Source organism: Eschrichtius robustus, chromosome 2 (genome assembly GCF_028021215.1).
Source record: "Eschrichtius robustus isolate mEscRob2 chromosome 2, mEscRob2.pri, whole genome shotgun sequence".
Taxonomy (NCBI): domain Eukaryota; kingdom Metazoa; phylum Chordata; class Mammalia; order Artiodactyla; family Eschrichtiidae; genus Eschrichtius; species Eschrichtius robustus.
In genome coordinates, this window is record NC_090825.1 from 148,025,315 (window position 1) to 148,051,229 (window position 25,915).

A 25,915-nucleotide genomic window follows, 5' to 3' on the forward strand; every position below is an offset into this window, starting at 1 on the left:
TTGGTAGGCGGATTCTTAACCACTGTGCCACCAGGGAAGTCCCCTCCCTGCCCTCTTTAGGGAGGGGAGACAGACAGCAAACAGAGAGCCAGTGAAGCCGCCACTCACTTCCCAAAGAGGTTTCCTCATCTACGCATTCCCCCAAACCCCTACTCTGTGGCCCCCAAACGAGTCCCCCTCACTCACTTCTCCAGCCCCCTAATACTGCCCATCACACAGGACGTGCACAGCCTTCAGACACTTTCCCCTACGTGTCCAGGAATTTGCAGATCCACAGCTGAGCCCAACCTTGCTTTGGTCCTGGCTCTAGAGCCAGTTTGGGGACAGGACATGATTACCTCCCAGGGCCAGGGTTCTTCACTTTGGTTTCCCACCAAGTACCCACAGCTAGTCAGTTTCTAGAATGTTCTTTACTATAGCATGCTTTGTTTTGTTTTTTAAACTTTCTGTTTTTGGACTTTTAAAACTTACGGTATGCTCTCTACAAAAGTAGAATAATGTAATGAACGAACCTTCACATGCCTGTCATCCATGTTGAAAAATTATCAACTTGTGGCCAATCTTGTTACATCCCTACACACTTTCCCGTTCCACCCCAGATTTTTTTGAAGCAAATCCCAGACATCAGTTTATCTGTAAATATTTCAATATATGTATATCTCTAAAAGGTAATCATTCTTTTTTCAAGTATAGCCCCAAACCATTATCACACCAAAAAAGTTACTTTATATCATCAAATATCATTTAAATTTCTCTAGTTGTCTCATATACTTTATTTATATATTTATCTTACAGTTTGTTTGAATGAAGATGCTCATAAAGACCCTGCATTGCGATTAGCGGATGTGTCTTTCAAGTCTCTCTTTATTGGTTTCTTCTCCAAATCTCTTTTTTTCCTGGCATATTTTAATAGAAAAAAACCCAGATTGTTTGCCCCATAGTTTTCCAGAGTCTGTTCCTTATTAACTGCATACCCATGGTGTCATTTAACATAATCCTCTTTCTTCTGTATTTCCTGTAAGTTGGTAGGGATACTTAGGGGCTAGATCACATTCAGGTTCAATTTTTTGTTAAGTCTGTTTTGTAAATGGTGTTGATATTTTCATCAGGGGTACATAACGTCTGATTTTTCTTTGTGTTGTTGGCATCACTGATGATGTTCTATTTCTATAACTTCTTATTTATTCATTAGCTAGAATATGTCCATAAAGATTTACTTCATCAACTATTTTGTTATTCAAATAACTGAAAAACAGTTCACAAAGAAAAGCTAAGATATATGTGTGCTGTTCTCTCTGCTTACCTGTTTCAAAATAATAAATTGTTTCCTTAGCATCTTCCAGTGGTGAATGATTTTTGTTTTGTGTTAGTATCATTATGATCTGATACAATTAAACATATTTGATGTATTTCAATCCAGTATAATTAATATCCCTTTGGTGTTCAAATTGTCTCACCTTTGGCCAGTAGAAGCACCTGTATATGATGACCTTCTGTTAGCTGGTTGGTGGGCTCTGTCTTCACCTCCAGCTTTGAAGCTCCTTCAGACAGGAGATGTGTTTGGCATAGGTGAAATGTCTGTCTTGTCTCTCCATAGATTGGTAATTTTTGTGTGTCTCTCTCCCGTCTTGTTTGGTGATGTCTGCTAATAAAAGGAAATAGCGGCATCAGTCCTGGAAAACAGTGGGTAATTAAAATTCAGTTTGTTCCTGAGATACGAAGTCCTCCTGCCCTTGCTCCTTTCAGCTTGGAACTCCCAGGTGGATAGCCAGAGGAAGCCATGTTCTGTTTTAGCTAATTTGCTTGTTGCCTTCGTAGGTTTTTCTGTTTGTATCTCTCATTTATAGTTGTCTGTTTGTTCCACAGCTTTGTTACCCATCTTCCCCTAGAATTCAACCAGTAAGCATTTCGTAGATTACCTACTCTGTGCCAGTTCCTGGGTATATGATAGAGAACCACGTCCCTGCCCTCCTAGAGGTGACAGTCCAGTGAGGGGAGTCAGACAAGCAGGTTAACAACAGCAGCAGCAAAACTGTTCTTGATTTGTAATAGACAAAGTGAGAAGGTGCTTTAAGGAGCCAAACAGGGTGCTGTGATAGAGAACAGTGAAGGGGTGGGAGGGAGGGAGCGTTTATTGAGAGCACTCACAGAAAGCCTTTTGGAGGAGGAGTCAGCCATGGGGGCAGCTGGAGGCAGGGTCTTCTGCAAACACGAAGGCACTGAGAGGTTAGGAGCTTGGAATGTTCTGGGAGGGTAGTGTGATGGGGTTTAATAGTGAGGCGAGGAGTGGTAGGTTTGGGATTTAGGTGAGGGCCAGGTCATGTAGGATTTTATGGGCTTGGGGTTTAGGTTTTATTTTAAGTGGATAGGAAATCTTTTCAGATTTTAAATAACGGAGTGATTTGGTCGGATGACCACTTTGGCTGCTCTGTGGAGAGCAGACTGCTTGGAGGCCAGAGTGGAAGCAGGGCCACAAGTTAGGAGGTTACGGCATTCATTCAGGTGAGGAATCTTTGTGGTTTGGTCTGAGGTGGTGATAATGAAGATAAAGGGGGTGCACAGATTTGAGAACTAATTTGGGAGTAGAATTTATTGGTCCTGCAGGTGGAGGAGGTGGGAGGAATCAGCGATGGGTCCTTGGTTTCTGGATTGGGCCATTTACCAAGATGGTGAAGACTTGGGACAGGACAAATTTCAAAACAAAACTTCAGTTGAGGACGTGCTAAGATTGAGATGCCTGTGAGCCTTCTAAGAGATACCAAATAGGAAACTGGATATAAGAAGCGAGATTGGAGGCCATGCGAGTGCATGTAATTACCTAAGGCAGTGGTTTTCTATGGGGCTGGCATCCAGCAGGTGGAGGCCAGGGATGCTGCTGAACATCCTGCACTGCACAGTGGAGCCCTCCTCCCCCCAGTGCAGAATTATGCAGCCCCAGATGTCAGCAGTGCTAAGGTGAGAAACCTGACCAAAGGGAAGGGATGGCGAGAGAAGAGAAGAGAGGTTAGGGCCGAACCTGAGGAATGCCAACGTTTAGGTGTTGTAGAGATGAGGAAGAGCCAGCAAAGGGCAAACTCAAGCCTCCTCTGTCAGATCAGGAGGAGTGACTGGGACAAATGAGAGGGTAGTAAAGTCAGTAGGCACGCATACCCAAGCAGAAGGCAGTTCTTCATGAGAGTGAGAGAGAATTGTCTGCAGGCAGCAGAGGGAGCAAAGAAGTTATTGACGCCATTGCCAAAGCCTGAGCTATCTGTTGTAAGAATAAGCAGCCTTCTCAGCTTGAGAGAGCCTCAGGGGGGAGCCCGGCTTCAGTGATGCTGGAGTTGGGGAAGTGCGAGAACAGAAGGTGTGAGTGGCAGATCATTGACCAAGTTACAGAGAACACAGTGCAAGGGTTTGGGAGAAACGAAAGGGAGCGAAGTTGGATCGAGTGTTGAGAAGAGCACAGCAGTCTGGGAATGGGATTTGGGTCATATTAGATGGTCCTGGGAGGTGTGGAAAATTTTTTTCCGGCAAAAATTGCAGTAAACAAAGATATGAGACCTGTTGAACTTCTTCTTATCATTTATCTTATTAAGCAGGGACTTGGACCTAAAGGCTTTCCCCTATAAGCCTGACCTTGGAGAGGGTTTGGCAGTTAGGCAAGACTGCTTCCAAAGGCCACAGGCACTAAAGTGGTGGGGTCAAGCTTTGTCTTTGTTGCTGTTGTTTTGTTTTGTTTTCCCAATACAGATATCTAGTGGTCTGCACCATTTGTTGAAAAGACTTTCCCTTCTCCATTAAATTGCTTTGGCATCTTTGTTCAAAATGGTTTGACCATATATGTGTGAGCCTATTTACAGACTGTCTCTTCTGTTCATTGATCTGTTTGTCCAGCCTTATGGTAATACCACACTCTTTTGATTACTATAGCTTTATATTGAAATCAGGAAATGTAAGTCCTCTGTTTGTTTTTCAAGTTTATTTTGCCTATTCTAAAATAGCCGTATACATTTTAGAATCAACTTGTCAGTTTCAACAACAACAAAAAAGCCTGTTGAGATTTTAATTGGGGTTGTGTTGACTCTATAGATCAGTTTGGAGAGAGCAAACAATATTGAGTCTTCTGATAATGAACATGGTATATCTCTTCATTTATTTCAGTTCTCTTTTCTTTTTTTCCTTCTCCTTACTTTGGGTTTAATTTGCTCTTTTTTCTAGCCTGTTAAAGTGGAAACTAAGAGCATTGATTTAAACTTCCCTTTTTTAAAAAAAAAATTTATTTATTTGGTTGTGCCTGGTCTTAGTTGTGGCAGGCAGGCTCCTTAGTTGCAGCTCGTGGGCTCCTTAGTTGTGTCATGGTAACTCTTAGTTGTGGCATGTGAACTCTTAGTTGTGGCATGCATGTGGGATCTAGTTCCCTGACCAGGGATCGAACCCAGGCCCCCTACATTGGGAGCACGGAGTCTTAACCACTGTGCCACTAGGGCAGTCCCTCCTTCTTTTTATTATTTTTATTTTTATTTCATTTTTGTTTTATTTTTATTTTTTAAAAATTAAATTAATTTAATTTTTGGGCTGCATTGGGTCTTCATTGCTGTGCGTGGGCTTTTCTCTCTAGTTGTGGCAAGCGGGGGCTACTCTTCGTTGCGGTGCGGTGGCTTCTCTTGTTGCGGAGCACAGGCTCTAGGCGTACAGGCTTCAGTAGTTGCAGCACGTGGGCTCAGTAGTTGCGGCACATGGGCCCTAGAGCGTGCAGGCTTCAGTAGTTGTGGCGTGTGGGCCCAGTAGTTGTGGCTCACGGGCTCTAGAGCACAGGCACAGTAGTTGTGGCACATGGGCTTAGTTGCTCCACGTCATGTGAGATCTTCCCGGACCAGGGATTGAACCCATGTCCCCTGCATTGGCAGGCAGATTCTTAACCACTGCCCCACCAGGGAAGTCCGTCCCTCCTTCTTTTTAAATGTAAGTGTTTAATACCATAAAATTCCCTTTAAGCATCACTTTATCTAGACCCTACAAATTTTGATGATGCTGTATTTTCATTTTCAGAATTGTGGTGTTTAATTTCCACATATTTGGCACCTTTCTAGATATCTTATCAGAAGGTATATTATGTAAGATTTCAGTCTTTTGAAATTGGGACGTATTTTATGGCCCAGCATATGGTCTTATCTTGATAACCATTCCCTGTGCACTTGAAAAGAATGTATATTCTCCAGCTGTTGGGTAGAGTGTTCTGTAAACATCAGGTCAAGGTGGTTCAAATCTTCTTTGTCCTTACTGATTTTTCTTGGTCTGTTTTTATTAATTACTGAGAGAGGGTGTTAAAATCACCAGCTATGATTGTGGATTTTTTCTATTTCTCTTTTTAAAGGAAAGATCCTTTTTTTGCTTCATATGTTTTGAAGCTCTGTTATTAGGAGCATGCATATATATGACTGTCATGTCTTCTTGATGAATTGACATTTCTGTCATTATATTAATAAGATATCAATCTTTATCCTTGGTAATACTCCTTAACTCAGTTTTTACTTTGTCTGATCAATAACCATACCACCTTTCCTATGCTCATTGTGTCTATGTCTTTATATTTAGAATGTGCCTTTTCGAAGACAGTAGGTGGCTTGTTTTTACTTTTTTATCCATTCTGACTGTCTTTGCCTTTTGGCAAATGGATATTCCTTATACAATTAATGTAACTATTGATATAGCTAGGTTTGGGTTCACTATTTTGTTAATTGTTTTCTGTTTGTCTCAACTCGTTTTTGTTCCTCTGTCCTTCCTTTTATGCCCTTCTTTAGGTTAATTGAATATTTTGAGTATTCTGTTTTAATTCCTCCAATGGCATTGAGCTATACTTTTGTATTTTTCTTTTTTTTCCTTTATTTTTTGTATTTTTCTTTTTTAATGTTGCTCTAGAGATTACAACATGCATTCTTAACTTTTCACAATCTATTTAGAGTTAATATTGAACCATTTCAGGTAAAATGTAACAATCTTGCAACAATATGATTCCATTTACTCCCCATCCTTGTGCTATTATCATATATTTAACATCTTTATATGTTGTAAAACCCTTACTACAGTGTTACAATTTTTAAAGAATCATATGTCTTATAAAGAAATTAAGAGAAAAAAGTCTTTTGTATTTGCCCACATATTTATCATTTTTAAAATTGGTCATTTCTTTTTGTAGATTGGAGCTTCTGTCTGGTATGTCTTCAGCCTGAAAAAAGTCCTGTAGTATTTGTTACAGGACAGGTCTGACTACAGATTCCCTCAGTTTTGTTTATCTGAAAATGTCTTTATTTCACTTTCATTTTTGAAGGACTTTTTTCTGGGCTGACAAGATTTTTTTTTTTTCTTTCTTTCTTTCAGACAACTTTAAAGGTGCTCTTCTATTATCTTCTGGCCTCCATTGTTTCTGTTGAGGACTCGGCTGTAATTTGCATAATTATTCTTTATGCATTCTTTGTCCTGTGGATGTTATCAAGATTTTCACTTTATCTTTGCTTTTCAGCATAGTTTTACTGTGATGTGCATAGGTGTGGTTTTCTTTGAATTTATTCTGATTGGGTTTGCTGAGCTATTGGATCTTTAAGTTAATGTTTTCCACCAAATTTGAGAAAATTTCAGCCTATAGTCTACTTTTTTTTCTTTTGCCCTATTCATTCTCCTTCTGAGACTACAATTCCACCTATGTTAGACTGTTTGATTTTTTTTTTTTCCAATATTTTTTCCTTGTTTCTTCAGATTGGATAGGTTCTGTTTTTCTCATCAGGTTCACTATTTCTATCATCTCCAATCTGCTGGTAAACTCATCCAAGTATTTTTCAGTTCATATATTATACTTTTTAGTACCAGAATTTCCATTTGGTTCTTTTTTAAAGTCTTAACTTATTTTCTGAGATTCCCAATCTGTTCATTCTTTATAGCCAATTTTTCTTTTAAGTCCTTAAACATATTTATAATGCTGTTTTGTTTTGAGTTTGTTTTAGATCAATAAACACCTTTATTACATGAGCTAACATTGGAAGGAGGAGGATTTCTTTGCTTCTCTGGGCCTTGATTTTCCTCAGATAGAACTCCAGCTCCTTGCCCTCTAGTACATAGCCATTCGCAGGCCACACCTACTTTAGAGACATTACCTTTTAACTGCATCATCTGTGTCATTTTGGACTCAGCTTCTGTTGATTCCTTTGTCCTTGATTGTTGATTACATTTCTTGCATTTTTTGCATGTGTGTTTTTTACCAAATGCTAGATATTGTAGATGATAGACATTCTGGATTCAACTTCGTTCCTCTGAAAAACGTTAAATTTTTTCTAACAAACAGTTAAATTATTAATTGATCACCTTAAACCTGTGGAGGGTTGGTTTTACACTTTGTTGGGGCAGATCTATTTCAGTTTTTGCCCTTAGAGTGAGTTCTCCGTTAAGATGTGGCCCTTCTGAGGTTTCAGTGGAAAGTCTGAGGTGTTTACCAAGTTCTCTTTCGCTGTTGTACGCAGCAGTGGAAATCTCTGCTCTGTTTTTTCGGCCTTCTGGGTGTTTTCCACCAGTCCTTGGCATTTGCATTCATGGTTCAGGGATGAGCCAAGGAGTTATGGGGAATTTATACACAGGTTTTGGAGCTCCCCTTTGTGACACATCTTTTTTCGTGGTTTCCCCTCTTAATTCCTAACTGCTCTGGCAGCTCTGAACTTCATCTGTTGATACCTCAAACCAGTAAGACTGCAGGGTTTTGCTTGAGCTTCACGCGGACTGGACAGTGTCCTCAGGGGAAATGCTGTATAAAGGTTCCTTCCTTCTTTCAAGGATTGAATCCCTTCTAGTCTCTACCTGCTTTGGACACTGTTTAGTACCATCAGTTAGTTGTTTTTCATATTTTGTTCAGAGTTTATAATTACTATCTATAGAATGAGTCTGATATAAGCTACTCTGCTATTACCAGAACCAGAACTTTACCTGTTGACTTTTATTTTCAGGTATTATATTTTTCATTTCTATAGAAGTTCTTTTTGCTGCTTTTATAGTTTTGTTTTCCCTCCCTCCCTATCCCCTCCTTCCCCCCTCCCTCCCTTTCCTCCTTCTTTCTTTCTCCCTGCAGGTGTTTTAAGTGTATCTTATTTCTTAAAACATAGTAGACAGTTTATTTATAGTGCATATCTGATCATTCCATTATCTGAAGTCCCTTTAGGTTTGTGTCTGCTCTTTTCTGTCTCTCACTCATGGTGCCTTGTTTCCATAGGCATTTAGTTATATTTGACTGCCATCTGTCCATTTTCCCTATAGTGTTTTTTTGTTTTTTGTTTTTGACTGTGCCACACGGCTTGCAGGATCTTAGTTCCCTTACCAGGGATTGAAACTGGGCCCTCGGCAATGAAAGTGCAGAGTCCTAACCACCGGACCACCAGGGAATTCTCTGTTTTCCCTATAGTTTTATATGTATGACTTCTTTGGGGCCTGGTATGAGGGTGGGCTCTTCCAGAAAGTATTTACATTGCTTCTGCCAGGCGCCTAAGGCCATCACGAGTGTGGCATTAAATTAAGTAAAATTCTTGATATGTTCTTTTTTAAAACCATGTAGTTGGCTACATGAAGTTCATGAAGACCAGTTCTCAGTGACAGTGTTTTTCTCCTTCCTTCTTGGTGTTTGTATTTGAGACAGTTGATTTTCCTAGCATTCCACTTAAGGGAGTTGTTTGATTTTTCCTTATCTTGAGACAGAACCCTTTGGGATCTTAGCTTTTTTGGGGTGTGTGGGTGAAACTTCCATTAGACTTTCTACCTTCAATGGGCCCTGGGCTTTGTCTGCCATTTTTCATGCCCTGTGATGTCTGAAAATAAAAGCTCAAGTTAATCTGGTTTAGTGTACGCTCTCAAAAGTATGGAACGCACCCTGTAGTCACTTTATTTTCCTCTCTGAGTACTTGCCTTCACTTAGTTTTTTGGTCTGAGACTTGCTTACATTGCTCTCACGGATTCATGTAAAATATTTGGGTGTCTTGATTGTTGATAGTGGAAAGGAAATCTAGGTACCTGGCCCAGCATATTATTATCTACTATATTAAAAGGTTTATTTTTCTTACTCTGACCATATAATCTTTTCATTTATAATTTGGCAGATAAGAGAATATGAACTGAAAGGCCTAGTATAGAAAGTATGGAGAAAAGAAAGGAAAAGATAATTCAAGTTTAGAGCTGGCAAAAATAGGGCATATTCCTATTTTTGTATTGTAGTAATGAAAGGGCCATAGCAGAGATAGAGTTGGCATCAGGTTAATGGAAAGTAAGTTTATGCCTTCTCATCTGGAGCTTGGGGTCCTCTTCCAAACTCCCATGGCTATGGCAGAATTAAGTTCCTTGTGGTTGTAGGACTGAGGTCCCATTTCCTTGGCTTGGGTATTAGTTGGGGGCTGCTCTCAGCTCCTAGATGACACTCACATTCCTTGACATGTAGCTCCTCCATCTTCAAAGCTAGCAAGAGAGACTCTTCCCTTGTGTCAAATCCCCTCATCCTGTAGCAGTCTGGGTCCAGTAAGGAGATAGCAACCACACAGTAGGTTAAACACAGGAAATTTAACATAATTATTCACTAGGGCAGAAGAGTAACTATAAGATAGAAGGAAACTCCATATGGTACCCTAGGGCTCAGGGAGAGTACCCAAGCAAGGACAAACTTGGAAAAAATTCAGACCTTGTTGGAGAAGGTGTAGTTCAGCCCACCAGATAGCAGAGAAGTTCATTAGTTTGGCTAGGCTGGAGTTGGTCTGGAGTTGCTGGGCAAGCAGTTGGCCACCCTCTGAGTGCAGGCAGCAGAGCAGGCTGGAGAGATCAGTGGCCTGGGTGTGTAGTGGGAATTCTTGTGCCAGTGTGAGCAGGAGGACTTCTAAGCATGTAGGCCAAGCAGGGGCTCTGGTTTTCATGTCGAGAGGGCTGCAGAAAGGTTATTTCCAGGCCAAGTCTCTAGATCAAAGAGGAACCGTGTTCTGGGCCAGAGCCTGTGCAGATTCCACCAAATGTCCTCATGCCCACTCCCCCAACTTCTAGCCCATGCTATGTCCCTCCAGCTACCTCTACTGAGAAAGCTTAACATCGTGCTCACTTTAAAGGAGAAAAAGGGATTCAGTTTTTCATTACAGAGCCCATATTAAAGGGTGCATTGCAAGATGATTGGCAATGAATCAATAAGTGATACACGCACTCTAAATGTCCTTCGTCAGGAAGAGTCCTGTCCCTTTTAGGAGCTCACCTGATTAGGTCATGCTCACTCAGGGTAATTTCTCTTTCTTTTTAATTGAAGTATAGTTGCTTTACAGTGTTTCAGGTGTACAGCAAAGTGATTCAGTTATACATATACATATATATATACACACACATATATATACTTTTTCAGATTCTTTTCCATTATAGGTTATTACTGGATATCGAATATAGTTCCCTGTACTGTACAGTAGTTCCTTGCTGGTTATCTATTTTATATATAGTAGTGTGTATCTGTTAATCTCAAGCTCCTAATTTATCCCTCCCCTTCCCCCTATGGTAACCATAAATTTGTTTTCTATGTCTGTGAGTCTGTTTCTGTTTTATAAATAAGTTCCTTTGTATCATTTTTTTTAGATTCCACATATGAGTGATATCATATGATATTTGTCTTTCTCCGTCTGACTTACTTCGTATGGTAATCTCTGGGTCCATCCATGTTGCTGCAAATGGCATTATTTCATTCTTTTTTATGGCAGAGTAATATTCCATTGTGTGTGTGTGTGTATGCACATCTTTTTTTTAATTATTCAATTAATTTATTTATTTTTGGCTGTTCTGGGTCTTCGTTTCTGTGCGAGGGCTTTCTCTAGTTGCGGCAAGTGGGGGCCACTCTTCATCGTGGTGCGCGGGCCTCTCACTATCGCGGCCTCTCTTGTTGCGGAGCACAGGCTCCAGACACACAGGCTCAGTAACTGTGGCTCACGGGCCTAGTTGCTCCGCGGCATGTGGGATCTTCCCAGACCAGGGCTCGAACCCGTGTCCCCTGCATTGGCAGGCAGATTCTCAACCACTGCACCACTAGGGAAGCCCTGCACATCTTCTTTATCCGTACATCTGTTGATGGAAATTTCCCTTAAAGCCAGCTGTATCTTTTTTCTTTTTTTTTTGAGGTATAGTTGATGTATGATATTATATAAGTTTCAGGTGTACAACATGGTGATTCACAATGTTTAAAGGTTATATTCCATTTATAGTTATTATAAAATATTGGCTATGTTCCCTGTGTTGTACAGTACATCCTTGTAGCTAATTTTATACATAATAGTTTGTATCTCTTAATTCCCTACTCTTATATTGCCCCTCCCCCCTTCCTCTCCCCACTGGTAACCACTAGTTTGTTCTCTATATCTGTGAGTCTGTTTCTGTTTTGTTATATTCACTAGTTTGTTTTATTTTTTAAATTCCACGTGTAAGCAGTATACAGTATTTGTCTTTCTCTGTCAAGCCAGCTGTATCTTATAATCTAATCACGGCAGTGACTGTCCCTGCATATCCACCATCCCCTGTTTATACAGGGTGTGTACGCAAGGGGATGGGAATTTTGGGCAACATCTTAGAATTCTGCCTACTGCAGAGCAGGTGGGGGCGGGAGAGGAGGTGGAGATGAGCATGACTCAGTGCAGCATGAGAAACTCCTTTGTAAAGTAAAATAGGTTGTATTTCATTCTGTGGCTTGAATGCATTTTTAGCTGTCTCACAGAGAAAGAGAAGGAATAACTAGTATTTATTGAACACCTATTTGTCAGCTACTACACGGAGCACTTTCATATATTATTCCTTCAATTCTTTTTTTTTTTAATATAAATTTATTTATTTTTGGCTGTGTTGGGTCTTTGTTGCGGTGTGCAGGCTTTCTCTAGTTGTGGCGAGTGGGGGTACTCTTTGTTGTGGTGCGCGGGCTTTTCATTGTGGTGGCTTCTCTTGTTGCAGAGCATAGGATCTAGGCGCACAGGCTCAGTAGTTGTGGCGCACGGGCTTAGTTGCTCCGCGGCATGTGGGATCTTCCTGGACCAGGGCTCGAACCCGTGTCCCCTGCATTGGCAGGCGGATTCTTAACCACTGCGCCACCAGGGAAGGCCTTTTTTTTTTTAATCTATTTACTTATTTATTTGGCTGTGCCAGGTCTTAGTTGTGGCACGTGGGATCTTTGTTGCCACGTATGGGATCTTAGTTGCAGCATGCGGGATCTAGTTCCCTGACCAGGGATCAAACCCGGACCCCCGGCATTGGGAGTGTGGAGTCTTAACTGCTGGACCACCAGGGAGGTCCCTCCTTTAATTCTTAATATCTTGAGGCAGGGATTATTATCTTCATTTTACAAAAGGGGAAACTGAGGCTCGGGGTTGTAAGCTCACTTGCCTGGAGTCACTCCACTAATATTTGATGTAGTTAAAATTAAAATCCAACCCTATCTAATACTGAATCCCATATTTTCTAATAGTATATAATAACATTGCTGCCCTTGAAAGAATTTGCGTCATTGGATTGGGATAAGGATATTTGACAGAGGTCATCTCGGTAGAGACAGGGCAAGTCACTTCTCTGCTGTTTCTTAAGGAACCCACTGATAGAGGTTACTCCTATCATGGCCGTCGCTGGAGGGACAGCAGATCAGAAGAGAAGTCCTAGCCGAACTTCCCTATTCCAGCAGGGAAGCTGAGCAGTTACCCGCTTGACCTGTGCATCACTGGGAAGTAACCATGCCTCTGTTCCCTGTTCTCATATCTGAATGTGGAACAAAAGAACAAAGCAGGATTTGAGAGAGCTCGGTATATAGCCTTTTCTGTGGGGAGGACGTATTTTGAGCTTGGAGAATTCTAATAACCAAGAGCTGAGCTCATAAGTGGCCAGGAGTGTTTGTAGATGAAGTACCCTCTGCCTTTCTCTTCCAAAGCATACTCTGCCACCACCCTTGGTTTGTCTCTCACAAGCTCATGAGCCCCTGGGGGCAGGGTGGGGGGGTTGGCCCCTCAGCTGATTCCTCTGGGCATCCTTAGGGCCTGACATTGGAGCATGGCATTGGTAAATGATTGTGGAATAAAAGAGGAACTCCTAGGCTGCCTGATCTGTTTCATCCTTAATACCCTGTGGAAGCAGCCTGGTATCATGGGACTCAGAAGGCCTGGGTTCCCTTTCCAGCTCTATCCCTGATTCGCTGTGGGAGTATTAAGCTCCCTAGGACATAGTTTCTTCGTTGTTAAAATGAGGAACGTGCACTTGACCTCTGGTGCATTCCAGCTCTTCAGTTCTCTGAAAGATGCTACTGTGCCATAGCTGCCTCGGTAGTTTGAATAAGCTCAGCTTATTAGGCTGGACTTCAGGTTGTGGAGACATGTGGAACAGTTTGGGCAAATATGAAGAGTACATTTAGTTCTATTTTCTTGGACACATGAAGTAATAGATGCATTGGAATATGATCTCTTTCTCCACCCACTTCCATCAATTCAGAGTGGATTTATTTTTTTTTCTCCTTCCAGTTCTCCCCGCTGTGTTTATCAGCTTTAAAGAAAAATCTGAAGTCAGGCAGTAATCAGAAGGGCAGATGCAGAGCTCAGCTGGTTAGAGGGGGGAATTTCCTCCAGGAAATTTCAAATGAACTGACCTGGGCTGTTTCCCAAGGAATTTTCTTGAACTTTGGTTTGTTGTTGTTGTTGTTTTAAGTAAGATGTTTTACTTGATTTGAAACATGAAAAATAGTACGTAAAATTAAATTCAAAAGAGTTTCCAAATACTGATCTGAGCAAGCAGAGTGGACTTCGTTCTTGCTTCTGGATATTTCTTCTTTACCTCAGGTACCAAAGGCTCATCATGGACTTCATCTATAGTTAGCAGATGGATTCTTTGTTTCTTTAACTCCCAGACAGTTTAGATTTAGCTAAACTGATTGATGCTTTCTGAACTGTTGTCAGTTAAAATATTTCAGAAGGTAACTTTTGTACAGAAGGTAACTTTTGTAAGAACCTTAGCCTGACCTGATTTTGGGGTTCAGGAGCTGCTACCACCTAATTAGTATTGTGACCACAGGTGAATCATTTCACCTCTCGCTGCCTCAATTTCCTTAACCATGTTGTGGGAGAATTAAAAGAAAGATCATTTGTGAAGTATAACATCATTTTTTTTTTTTTAAAGCTCCCTGGGTGATTATAATGTGAAGTCAGAATTCAGAAGCATCTCTATACCACATCGTACAAAGTACTGGGAGATGGTGTTTTTATTCAGTATTATACATTTTTGGTAAAGAGAGGAGACAGAGGCGAGGCTCTAATGTATTTTTTTATTTAGCATTTCTAAGCACTGGCCAGTATTTCAGTCTGTCCTGAAAGGACGAACCACTGTTTGTACTGTCTGCTTCCCTTGCCTGCTGGGATCGGGAAAGTCCTGGGTCTGTGTGGAATTTTCCATGACTCTCAGCTCTGCACCATTACTGTTCACTGCAGTCACAGCTCTTCAGTGTGTCTGCCTGTGCTACCCTCCTCTTTCTTCTTTTCAGGTAGATGTTAAACCTCAACTACAAGTATGGGTATTTTGTTTGCATCAAATATTGTAGTTCTAAGGACAGATCAGAGAGTCTCATCTGAATTTTTTGTTTATAAAGTGAGTCAACTTGAGGTAGCTGTCTTGGCCGGATGTCCTCAGGTGTCACGTTTCCTGTCACAGCACCACCTTCTGTTGGGCTGGGGTGGGGAGGGCGGGTACACTGTTTCTGGAGGGGAAGCTGCTGGCGCTGGTAGATTCTCCAGCAGTCTGATCATTGGTGATCAGAAGCAGCTTTTTGATCCTTTGATTGGAAGAGTTCTAAAAATTACAGCAAATGGAAGAAAAGAGATCCAGCCAGACAGTGGTTGCATTTGGCTAGTTCCCCTCTTCTAGGGGAATTTAAAGCCCTAAAATTGTAGAAGGAGACTACAGGATAGCTGAGGCAGGATAGCTCCTTTCCCTTAGAAAGCAGTTCCCTGTATCCCATGCAGAGAGGACAGCGGTATCAGATTATGATGCTAAAATCCATCCTCCAAGATCAGTAGTGGATGGAGTCTGGGCCTATTTACCAGACCCCCTCCCCCCAGACGAGAGCAAGTCTAATTTCTAATTTAAATAAAAACTCATGTATTTTGAATAGGAATTAAAGGCACTGTGTGTTCTGCTTCATTCTGGGCTCGCCTGAAGCGGTAACTTCTTGGAAAGGCTTTCCTGACCACCCCATCAAAGGGGTACTACCTCCATCATTCTCTATTCCTTCGCCTCACTTTATTTCCTTCCTGACATTACATTCCATAAGCTTTGTGAGGGCAGTAGCATTTCATTTTCTCCTTTGTATTGCTGGGGCCTGGAGCCTAGCAGGTGCTCATTAAATATTTGTTTAATAAAGTAAAACATGGAATGGTTTAAATAGCCAGCTGTTTATTTTGCTGTCTTTCTGTTGAGTCGTACGAGTTCTTTATATATTTTGGATATTAGCCCCTTATCAGATATATGATTTGCAAATCTTTTACTGTCTTTCTTTTTGTTCTTTGCTTTGGTCTTAGTTCAGTGATTCTCAAACTTCACTGAGTATATGAATTCCTATATCAGATACAAAACCATTTATTCAGAACTTTGTGAGCAGTAGAAGAAAACTTTAAAGACAGTTTTGGCTGTGTGCTGTTTTGCACTTGCGACCCTGAGGTAAATATGTAACACCATCATACTTCCTCCATAATCGGTCTGTGATACAGAGGAATACCTTGTTACTTAGATCTGAAGTAAGCAGGGGGAGTTAGATGCCCATTTGGTCCAGCTCCACTACTGCCCAAAAGATACGTAACACGTTTTAGTGGTGATGGTGATGAGAGAAGGGGTGCGCAAGTGATATAGTCTAATTGGGAGACAGTGGGCTGAAATTTAACCTTGGCTATACCAGTAAAAATGGATGTGTCATATTGGTTGTGGGTCTTAGCATTTGGAGAATGGATAAAGTAAAGTAAACTGATTTTTCCTGAGGCCAGAAGTTGTGATGATGATAAACTGAGATTAGGCAAAAACACTCTGAGGTGACGATATCATATGAATTCAGGAAATCTTGACTGCTTGGAAAGGGAATTAAGAAAATGAGAGAAAAGACAGAGACATACTATGATGAAGCCTCACTGCTTTGTCAGTAATGTATCAAATGAAGGGAAGGTGTGTTCTGTGAAGGCTTTTCTTACAAGACATGCTCCCATTAGCACAATGTGTTTTATGAACTTTAAGTGTATTGAAGGTTTGGTCTGAACAGAATAGATTTAAATTCTGCTAAAGCACTTTTCTCATCCTAATTTAAAATGGTCCCTTTCCAACATGATTTCACCACTTTCTGTTGTCCTTCCTCCCCCATTATTTTTTTAGTTGGCTGATTGCAATTCTGGCCCAACTCAACCCTCTCTTTGGACCACAGTTGAAAAATGAAACCATCTGGTACCTCAAGCATCATTGGCCTTGAGTAAGAAGACCTGCTCTCCAGTGCTCAGTCATTGAGGTGACTATGCCCTTGACCTTTCACATCAGTGTTGTCAGTCGGTCAGCTAGAGTTTGCCTGGACTTTTCCTCATTTTAACACTTGGCAAGGGCAGGCTGCTGAAAGCAAACACAATCTGAATAGCAGAAATAGATTTGGAACTTAGGCCGTTCACTTTTACCAAAGGATTTATCCATAAGATTCTTTTAAATTGTATTCTTACCCAGCCAGTTAAGTAAATTATGTTTGCATGTGGTCTTTCAGACACAGATCAGGAATGTGACTATTTGTACTTGGTGTTTTGAGATTTAGCAACTTTAAGTGGCTGATAGATTCTAGATGAAGGGCATCTGTGAATGCTTTGGACAGTGAGAGACAGATGCTTTTTGAAAATTGGTCTCAAAATTGCAGGTTTCGTTTGCTTCTGAGGATCAGAGAAGTAAGGAGTGGTGTAGTGGAATGATTTATTCACTGGCCGAGAGTCAGAAAGCCTGTCATTTCATTTGTTCTTCAGTCTCCATTATTATGTTAACTGGAGGTTACCGCTAAACATTTGACTAGATTCAGGTTCAGCTTTTTTGGCAAAGGTACTTAAGTGGTTCTGTGAACTTCATATTGCCTTATATCAGGAGAGACGTGATGGCTGGCTGTCTGGTCGTTAGTGATGCCAAGGTGATCAGTGGGTTCTGGTCCCTCCAGGTGTAAAGGTCTCTGTCAACCTTTATCCAGTGATTTTATCCATTGATGATCTTAGCCTGATGAAACATTGCAGTAGAAATTGCAAAAATGGTGATTTTCTAGTTTTTCTTATTACTTCCATATTTGATTAGGTGAAATATTTCTATAAAAATGAACATTTCCTGGACTTCCCTGGTGGCGCAGTGGTTAAGTATCCTCCTGCCAATGCAAGGGACATGGGTTCCAGCCCTGGTCCGGGAAGATCCCACATGCCACGGAGCAGCTAAGCACGTGCTCCACAACTACTGAACCTGTGCTCTAGAGCCTGTGTGCCACAACTACTGAGCCCGTGTGCCGCAACTACTGAAGCCCACATGCCTAGAGCCCGTGCTCTGCAACAAGAGAAGCCATCGCAAGGAGAAGCCCATGCACCACAATGAAGAGAGGCCCCCACTTGCCACAACTAGAGAAAGCCTGCACGTAGCAACAAAGACCCAACACAGCCATAGATGAATGAATGAATGAATGAATGAATGAATAAATAAATATTATTTTAAAAATGAACTTTTCTATCAACTAGAGTTATTTACTAACCTTGAAATGTAGATCATATAAGAAAGGTGGGATACATAATTTTTTTCTTTTAATTTTTTTTCTTTCTTTCTTTTTTTCTTTATTTATTTTGGCTGCGTTGGATCTTTGTTGCTGCATGTGGGCTTTCTCTAGTTGTGGCGAGGGGGGCCTACTCTTCGTTGCGGTGTGCGGGCTTCTCATTGCGGTGTCTTCTCTTGTTGCAGAGCATGGGCCCTAGAGCATGTGGGCTTCAGTAGTTGTGGCACATGGGCTCAGTAGTTGTGGCGCACGGGCTTTGTTGCTCCGCGGCATGTGGGATCTTCCCAGACCAGGGCTTGAACCCATGTCCCCTGCATTGGCAGGCAGATTCTTAACTACTGTGCCACCAGGGAAGTCCCTCTTTTAGTTTTCAAAGTGAGTAACTTGGTGCCCAAGTTACTTCTGGGGTATTAAATGAGGTTTTCTTTCTTTCCTTTTCAATTTTAATCAAGTAAATGTTTATTATCCTTTTTATGTTCAGTTGTTCTTTCTTTGGCCCTGTGGGCACCTGTCTAGACTGGCTTCTATGTCCCTTTGATATTAGTCTTTTTTTTTAATTAATTAAATTTTTTTTTTTTTAATTTTTTTTTGGCTGTGTTGGATCTTCGTTTCTGTGCGAGGGCTTCCTCTAGTTGCGGCAGGCAAGGGCCACTCTTCTTCGCGGTGCGCGGGCCTCTCACTAACGCGGCCTCTCTTGTTGCGGAGCACAGGCTCCAGACGTGCAGGCTCAGTAGTTGTGGCTCACGGGCCTAGCTGCTCTGCGGCATGTGGGATCTTCCCAGACCAGGGCTCAAACCCATGTGCCCTGCATTGGCAGGCAGATTCTCAACCACTGCGCCACCAGGGAAGCCCTGATATTAGTCTTTGATAGTTTTCTTTCTGGCAACATCAAGGTGTCCCAGACCTCTCTTGTATGTTTCTTGACTTGGAATCAGCTGTTCCTCTAATAAATTTCCCACTGAAAGGATTCCCTGCTTCACTAGTCAGTCCTCAAGCCCAGTTGGCCCTGTTTTTCTTTCAGTGGAAGTGGTACTTAAAAACCATGATCTGATTACTAGGTGCATTCATTTCTGTTGGGGTGTTGTTGCTTCTAAGCCTTTACAGTGGACAAAGCCAGGAAGTATGGATTTTTAAAAAGAAAAAAAAAATCACAGGTTCATGTCAGTATTTCTAATTCATATTTAACATTACAGGAATTTTATTTGACTTCTTTGGTTTTATACTTGAATATCATTCACATATGCTGAAAATCTTGGCTCCTAAAGAAGTAACTTAATTACTTAATTTGATTATCATATAATATATCTAAAATAGTTTCAGAATTACACCAGTGTAACTAGTAACCATAAGGTTTTTGAATGCAGTTTAGGATTTCTTTGCTGCTTTATTTGTTCTTAGAACAAATAAAGAACAACATGCTGTTTTCTGTGGTCACTTGAAATTATTTCCTCTGGTGGTTATCAATTTGTTATACAGTTAGATTAAGATGATTTATTTTGTGTTCAATTTATAGTAATTTTTTTTTTTGGCTACATTTTTTGGAATATGTAAAACATTTCCAGAGTCAAAATTTATGTAAGATATATTCATAAAAGTCTATATCCTTCCAGTGTTTCATTGTGCAAATATAAGCAAATACATTGTGTGTGTGTGTGTTTGTGTGTGTATCCATCCTTCCCTGACACACACAGCTGTTACAGAAGAGATATCGTATTACATATGCTATTCTGTACCTTGCTCTTTTTCACTGAACAATATATCCTATCAGTGTATAGAGATCTTCCTTAATTCTTTTTATAGCCATTGATATCCTTTTGCATTATTTCCAGTCTTTTGTTTTGTTTTGTTTTGTTTTATAAATTTATTTATTTATTTTTGGCTGCATTGGGTCTTCATTGCTGCGCACGGGCTTTCTCTTGTTGCGGCGAGCGGGGGCTACTCTTTGTTGCGGTGTGCGGGCTTCTCACTGCAGTGGCTTCTCTTGTTGTGGACCACGGGCTCTAGGTGTGCGGGCTTCAGTAGTTGTGGCACTCAGGCTCAGTAGTTGTGGCTCTCGGTGTCTAGAGCGCAGGCTCAGTAGTTGTGGCACACGGGCTTAGTTGCTCCGCGGCATGTGGGATCTTCCCGGAGCAGGACTCAAACCCCTGTCCCCTGCATTGGCAGGCGGATTCTTAACCACCGTGCCACCAGGGAAGTCCAGTCTTTTGTTATTATTGATAAAGCCACAGTGCCATCCTGTGCGTTGACATTTTGTATTTTTACCAGTTTTCTTTAGATTAGAGTCCTTGAAAAATAGAATCTCCGTGTTAAAGGTATAAATACTTTTTCCAGGTATTACTACATGCCCTTCTATAGGGATTGTACCATTTTTGCATTTCTACCAACAGTGTATGTGAATTTCTATTTCCTCACAGCCTGGATTTTTGCCAGCCTGATAGGTAGGCAGCCTTTTTTTTTCCTTAGAGTTCTGTCTACCTAAAGGGGTTTTGATTCTCTTTTATATAGATTTTTTTTAAAAAATCTGATTCATATATATATATATAAAACCTCCCCCCCCTTTTTTTCCCCATCAAGTTTTGTTTTCTGTCCTTCCTCTTAACTATAGTGAATGTTAGGTGGTGGTATTGATTGGGGTTTAAAGCTGAGAACCTCAGGCCTCTCAGAGTGAGATCTTCATTCTAGCATTGCCTTTCACTTACCTTCTCTGAGCCTCATTTCCATCTCTTACCATAAGTAAAGGGGGCCCACAGTGAATAACACTGTGTGTGGATCTGGTGTTATTTGCCCGTTCTTTTCAGTTTCATGTGTCTGTAACCTGAATGATGAATTCCTAATGTTTGCACTCTGGTCCACAGCACAAACTAGGACTGCTTGAAACCCTTATGTTAATGGTTGTTCCTTTAAAAGCAGAAGGGTAGGAAATAGAGCACAGCCAGGTGGCCCTAGTTATGAGCATCATGTCACAGTGATTCCATGTTTGAGGTAGTGATTGTGGTAGTACCGTACCTCTAGGCCTATGGAGTTACCACATCAGGAGATCTAATCTAATCTAATCCTAACATTGGAGCAAACAGAGCTCACTCTCTCTTTTTTTTTTTCTTTTAATTTATGTATTTATTTTTGGCTGTGTAGGGTCTTCGTTGCTGCACGTGGGCTTTTCTCTAGTTGTGGCGAGTGGGGGCTACTCTTCATTGTGGTGCACGGGCTTCTCATTGCGGTGGCTCCTCTTGTTGCAGAGCACGGGCTCTAGGCGCGCGGGCTTCAGTAGTTGTGGCATGTGGGCTCAGTAGTTGTGGCTTGCAGGCTCTAGAGCGCAGGCTCAGTAGTTGCGGCGCACGGGTTTAGTTGCTCCGCGGAATGTGGGATCTTCCTGGACCAGGGCTCGAACCCATGTCCCCTGCATTGGCAGGCGGATTCTTAACCACTGCACAACCAGGGAAGCCCATAAACAGAACTCTTAAGACAGAACCTCACTTTTCTTGGTGGTAAAATTCAAAGAAGGAGCTAAATTCCCTTAGAACTTTGAACTTGTACACAACTGTGGGATGATGAAGGAGTGCAGAAACCAGATTTAGGCCTGTCCTCAGCTGGTAAGGAAAAGTGTTCAATTCTGTATGTGATTCTTTAAGAGGCCAGATTTGGAAAGTAGGAGGTGTAAGCCAGGCATGGTATTCAGCAGAGAAAAATGAGGAGCAGTCATGAAAGCTTTCAAACAATAATTCTATACAGATGAAATTGAATTGATCCTGAACAACACGGTTAAACAGCTAGCCGGTCCTTAGCTACTTTAAACACTTTAATTGCCATGATTTTCTTTCATATGTTGATAGGCTGAGTTATAGCACATTATGTTTATTGGCTGGAAATCTTACCCAGTACTTCGAAGAACTATGTTCACTCCATCTCTGCCCCCTGTCAACCTTGGCTGCCTCTAGAGCCTCGATTTCTGAGATGCTTATGGAACTATCACATCAAGGTTGCTGTTTTTCCGATGTCCCATTTTCCTACAGCTTTGGGGGTGTGATGCTTGTATAGAATCTCCTTGGAATGGCTTCAGACCAGTGTTCTGTAAGTTAGTTGGTTAACCACATCATGGTGATATGTTTAGATAAGCCTATATGGTTTACCGCAGTCCTAAAAGGGCAGGCATTCCATTTTATTACAAAATCTGGACCGGAGAGGAATAGACTATTGGTAATTAGGCCTCTGCCCTGAGGAAGCTGTTTTTCTATGCATTCCAAAAATATTTGAGTGTCATGAGGTACATAGTACTGAGTGGGGATTTCAGAGGAGGCTGTGGACTCTGAAGGGGTTCGTGATCTGTTGACAGGTTGGAATTAAGCCATACTTGTGAAAAGTTAAAACAGTGCAAGGTGTTTTATGGTTAAAAAGCCTGTCACAGTGTTCCCTGTCACCTAGAACCCATTCGATCGCTTCTTTCTCCTCTTCCTTGAATCCAGTTGAGCCTGTAATGTCACTTGTGTCTGCCTCTGTACTCTGTTCCTCTGTCGGGGACCCTACTATCTGACCCAGTCACTGCGGCTCTGAATTACTGCAGTGGCTCCTCATCACGTCTGCCTGCCTCTACACTCAAGGTATCTACAAACCACCACCCTGTTTATCTTCCTGACATAGCACTTCCTGAAACACATCCTGCTTGCCCCAGAAACTTTGAGTAGCTCTCCATGGGCTACAGCAGGGCTTTTTCTTAAACCCAAGGTCCCTGATTTTAATGGGTACGTGCCGCTTGGAATGCTGTATGTAACGTTTTGTCAGCACAGCTTGTCAGGGTCACCAAAGGTCCCATGAGCCGCAAAGGATAAGAATGACTAGTCTGCAGATTCTGTCCCACTTTCTAACTTGGTGGTCAAGGCCTGCCTAGTCTGCCTTCCAACCACCTTCGCCGCTCTCTGCACAACTTTCCTCCGTGACCTACTAGTTCCAGCCATACCATTTTCATGCTCTTGACCTAATTAGCTTTACTTAGCTTTTCCTGCCTCACTCCCCTACCGCAGTTGTTAATGTAGAAAGCAGGTTAGTAAACACACTATTCAGCGAACATTCTGGATTCTTGTCTCCACTCGCCCATTCTCTCTTAATTCTTTCTGATGTTTTCTCTAAGTGTCCAGCTTGCAAATCCTTGCATTTCCTTTCCTGACCAGCTTCCCAGAGATCTCTTCTCTCCTAAATGTATTTAGCTCTGCTGTTTTTGCCTTGAATTGTGAAACACTCAGGCCTTTATAGGTTGCTTAAATACCTCTTGTAGTTGATCTCCTACAATAAATACATACCTTACCATGAGAGTAAAGAAGGAATTATTTTGCGAAGTTATCTGAAATGAAAAAATAAAGATAAAAATGAGACCTCTTCTTTTTTGTTTAAAAAATATATATATTCACTCATCATCCTTCCCTGAACAGATTTCTTGATTCTAGCCTTAATATTTTTATGTTGTCTTCATTCTCAGTTTTATCTGAAAGTAGCCTTGTGATTCCTTTATTTTACAAAATGAGAACATGGACCCTTTGGCTGAGTTCCCCACCTCCACCCCAGAATGGCTCTTTCATATCAGAGAGATGATTAGAATATGTGCTTCTTTAATTCACTCCAGAATCAAACCACAAGTCTATGCCATAGAACATAATGCTCGTTCACATTAATCTTAAACTGGTATCACTGAGCTTGAGGGAAAATTATTCCCTCTTTCTGTGTGGTTTTTCACAAGTGAAGACCTGTTTTCCCCTTCTGTGATTGTTCATTCATCCAGAAAGGCCTAAACAGTGAGGATGTCTGACCATATGCTGTTTTTTAAAAATTAACTTATTATTTTTGGCTGTGTTGGGTCTTCATTGCTGCGCGCAGGCTTTCTCTAGTTGCGACTAGCAGGGGCTACTCTTCAACGCAGTTTGCAGTCTTCTCATTGCGGTAGCTTCTCTTGTTGTGGAGCATGGGCTCTAGGTGCACAGGCTTCAGCAGTTGCAGCAGGTGGGCCCAGTAGTTGCGGCATGCGGGCTCAGTAGTTGCGGCATGCGGGCCCTAGAGCGTGCAGGCTTCAGTAGTTGTGGCGTGCGGGCTCTAGAGCGCAGGCTCAGTAGTTGTGGCGCACGGGCTTAGTTGCTCCGTGACTTGTGGGATCTTCCCGGACCAGGGCTCAAACCCATGTCCCTTGCATTAGCAGGCGGATTCTTAACCATTGCGCCACCAGGGAAGTCCCCTGACCATATGCTCTTCATAGGAACTTCACACACAAAACATTTGGATTCACTGCTTCACATATTCTCAAGTAAATTAATAATCTGCCTGGAACTCAGGTCTGTGCAGAGGGCTGTTCTGCTGGCCTAAGGAAGAGAAGAGAAAATGATCATGAGATTAGAGGAAAGGTTGGTTCATGGTTCATGAAGCCATGGAAGAAACCGATAGCTCTGGTCATTGCCCCTACCTAGCCTGCTACGGTTATTTTCCTTAGTATGTGGTAAAAATGGTCCTCTAATTACATCTTCAGTTGACTGTTTGCACTGTCCTGCCCTAGTGGGTCCCCAGCAGTCTGGTGCTTTCCACCGTGGAGGGCGACTGGCCTGCCCAGCTTGCTCCAGTAAGATTTACCAGCAGTCTTATGTCTGCTTCTGGGCGGCTGGCCTCCCCAGCTTGCTCCAGTAAGATTTACCAACAGTCTCATGTCTGCTTCTGGGCACCTTGGCCCCGGAACCTTGGGAAACCCGCCATTTAATCACCCGGCGCTGGGGATTCTCCAGGGTGTGTGCCCACTGGCTTGGGAAATCGCAAGGGCCCATGTGGTCTCCCTGTGGGCTTTGCGACCTCCAGCCTTCCAGACCTGCCTGCTACAGCCGTGCCTCATCCCCACTTAACTAGCCCCTCACTCCACCTGCACCTCCCTCAACACCCTGGCAAATGGTGGGCCACAACCAGCTTGATTTCTTATCTACTAAATCGAGGCTTGTGTGGAAATCACCTCTTAAAGACACTATTTAACTTTTATTTTCTCTTTATTTTTTCTCTTTAACTTCAAAAGTAGCACATGTGGCTTTATTTATAAAGACGTTATACAGTAAGCTTTGCGTGAAGGAGTTACGCGACCGCTGTTAGCAGTCTGATGTGTGAAGATACCTATTTTAAATGTTTGCCAGCTCTGCAAAGGTGGTGTTGCAGCATTAAGCTTCTAGAAGAAGAAATTCTCATTTGTCACCTACACTTGGGGTGGCAAGAACGGTGAGCCATCTCGAGTAGCAAGGGGCCTGCTCTTTAGGAGTCTGACGCAGGGACCAGCTTGCCCGCCTGTGGGAGCGGAAGTGCAAATACAGAGTCTTGAAGCCCAAGGGAGCTTGTCAGGTCCCAGTGCAGCGGGTCTCGGTCAGCTCCACTCTTCCTGCTTTCTATGACACCGTCAAACCGGGACTTGGGATCCTCAGTTTAGCATTGTCCTTGGTAACTGGACTTATTGTCACAGCCCTGCAAAACCTGCCCGAACTTGCACGTTAACTGAGCCCACTTTCATTTAGGGAGCATCTGTGTATTTAAAATTATTGGCCTGGTTGACTTTCTTGGTGTTACCCTTTTGCCCTCCTGAGGTTGGTGGAAAGGCCCAGTTACTGGAACGGTTTTGTTTTGCAGGTCACAAAGAGAACTCCTCTAGATGCAAAATCACCTCCATACCCAGACCACCTTCCTTGACTCGCCCACTTTGGCTGTCAGCTGCCTTAAACGTTCCCACCACATTTGAATATCTTATTCTACAATGCAGTATTTTTTCCTGTCACCTTTTTTATACTTTGATGAATGATGTGCCTATTGAATCTAAACTGTGCTGCCCCTATAAAATGTTTATGTACTCTTCGGAGATAGAAAATGCTGTTGTTCTGAGAAATAACATTACTCTCCTTGGAAACTGTGGATTTGAAGATGGCTCCTGCCTGCTCACAACATGAGAATCAGCGAAGTGTTTAAAAACTGTTACATGATAGTAAGACTCCAGTGGGGCAGTCAGTAGGAGAACATGTTCAGAGGGAAAATCTGTCCCACCAGAATTATACCAAAGTATATTTTCAGGATGAATTTCTTATTTCTGCCCTCCTTTGGAATAAATTATTTTTCTGCTCTCTATGGAAA

At 42.0% G+C, this 25,915-nt stretch overlaps 1 protein-coding gene across 1 annotated transcript in view; it reads left to right on the forward strand.

Moving 5' to 3' along the window:
* ATP6V0E1 (ATPase H+ transporting V0 subunit e1) overlaps window positions 1-25,915 on the forward strand; it is a 35,684-nt gene extending 9,769 nt beyond the window's left edge. The window contains exons 3-4 of the mRNA XM_068536370.1: window positions 16,393-16,522; window positions 25,421-25,915. Coding sequence (XP_068392471.1) covers window positions 16,393-16,486 — 94 coding nt within the window. The 3' untranslated portion in view covers window positions 16,487-16,522; window positions 25,421-25,915. The remainder of the gene's footprint in view (window positions 1-16,392; window positions 16,523-25,420) is intronic.